This window comes from Chaetura pelagica, unplaced genomic scaffold (assembly GCF_000747805.2).
Source record: "Chaetura pelagica isolate M959 unplaced genomic scaffold, ChaPel_1.0 scaffold604, whole genome shotgun sequence".
NCBI lineage: Eukaryota > Metazoa > Chordata > Aves > Apodiformes > Apodidae > Chaetura > Chaetura pelagica.
Genome location: NW_009952965.1, coordinates 36,224 through 37,385, shown reverse-complemented (window position 1 = coordinate 37,385; position 1,162 = coordinate 36,224). Strand labels below are relative to the sequence as shown.

At 63.5% G+C, this 1,162-nt stretch overlaps 1 protein-coding gene across 1 annotated transcript in view; it reads right to left on the bottom strand.

Annotated features, from left to right (window-relative positions):
- Positions 1-1,162, bottom strand: part of FMNL1 (formin-like 1) — a 10,572-nt gene that overhangs the window by 1,540 nt on the left and 7,870 nt on the right. Inside the window, exons 15-18 of the mRNA XM_009995697.1 lie at positions 1,080-1,160; positions 739-807; positions 570-650; positions 17-166 (exon numbers count right to left, since the gene is read on the bottom strand). Coding sequence (XP_009993999.1) covers positions 17-166; positions 570-650; positions 739-807; positions 1,080-1,160 — 381 coding nt within the window. The remainder of the gene's footprint in view (positions 1-16; positions 167-569; positions 651-738; positions 808-1,079; positions 1,161-1,162) is intronic.

Sequence of the window (1,162 nt, the reverse complement as noted above, 5' to 3'; positions counted from 1 at the left end):
TGCCATGACCCCCAGCCCGGAGCCCACGGGCACTACCTGAACCCGCCTTGTCCAGGAAGTGCAGCTCGGTGTGGAAGCCGCTCAGCTCTGGGTACTTCTCGGTGATCACCCGCACCAGGTAGTGCAGCAGAGTCTGCTTGCGGTCCGTGGACTTCATCTCCAGGAGCTGGGGGGGGGCAGGGACAGAGCAGGGTCAGCCCCACCTGTGGCCCATCACCCGCCTCACCTGCTTAGGGTGGGCTCTGGGGGCCTCCATCCCCATGGCTGTCCCTGCATCCCTGCATCCCCATGGCTGTCCCTGCATCCCTCCATCCCCTTGGCTGTCCCTGCATCTCTCCATCCCCACAGCTGCTCCTGCATCCCCATGGATGCCCCCACATCCCTCCATCCCCAGGCATGTCCCTGCATCCCTCCAGTCCCACAGCTGTTCCCACATCACACCATCCCAGTGGCTGGTCCCTCCATCCCTATGGCTCTTCCCACATCCCTGCACCCCCACGGTGTCCCTCTCTCCCAGGGCTGGTCCCCAGGCAGTGACAGTGTCCCCATGTCCCCCACACCGTCCCTACCGCGTCCAGGCTCTGCAGCCGGAACCCATAGGCAGCCCCGCGCTTGCTGCTGTTCATGTAGTTCCCAAAGGCCAGGACGATCTGTGGGGACACGAGGGCTTGGGCACAGGGCACCCAGGGGAACACAGTGCAGCACCCAGCATCACCCACCTCCCCCCAAGCTCCTCACCTCCAGGATGTTGCGCAGTTTGCTGGAGGACTTGAGGGACATGGAGGCGGCGATGATGGCGTTGAGTTGCTGCGGGTGGGGGAGAAGGGCCTGAGTATCATGGCAGGATGTCACCCCTGGTCCGGGGGGACAACCTTCCACTTCCAAGTCTGCTGGGACCTCTCTGCACCAGGACACCTCTACATCAGGACATCTCTAGACCAGGACACCTCTACACCAGGAGCACTCCCTGTGGATCATCACTTCTCCTACTGTGGAGTCCTGGTGGAGAACTGGCGGTGGCAAGTTGTCCTAGACCCACCCGCTCCCCCCTGGACACCCTGTGTCCCCCCAGCACCCACTGGCATGAGCAGCTGGGCTGTGTCGCTGAAGTTGCCCAGGAAGATCATGACGTTCATGCGCTCGGCCAGGCGGGGGATCCTGC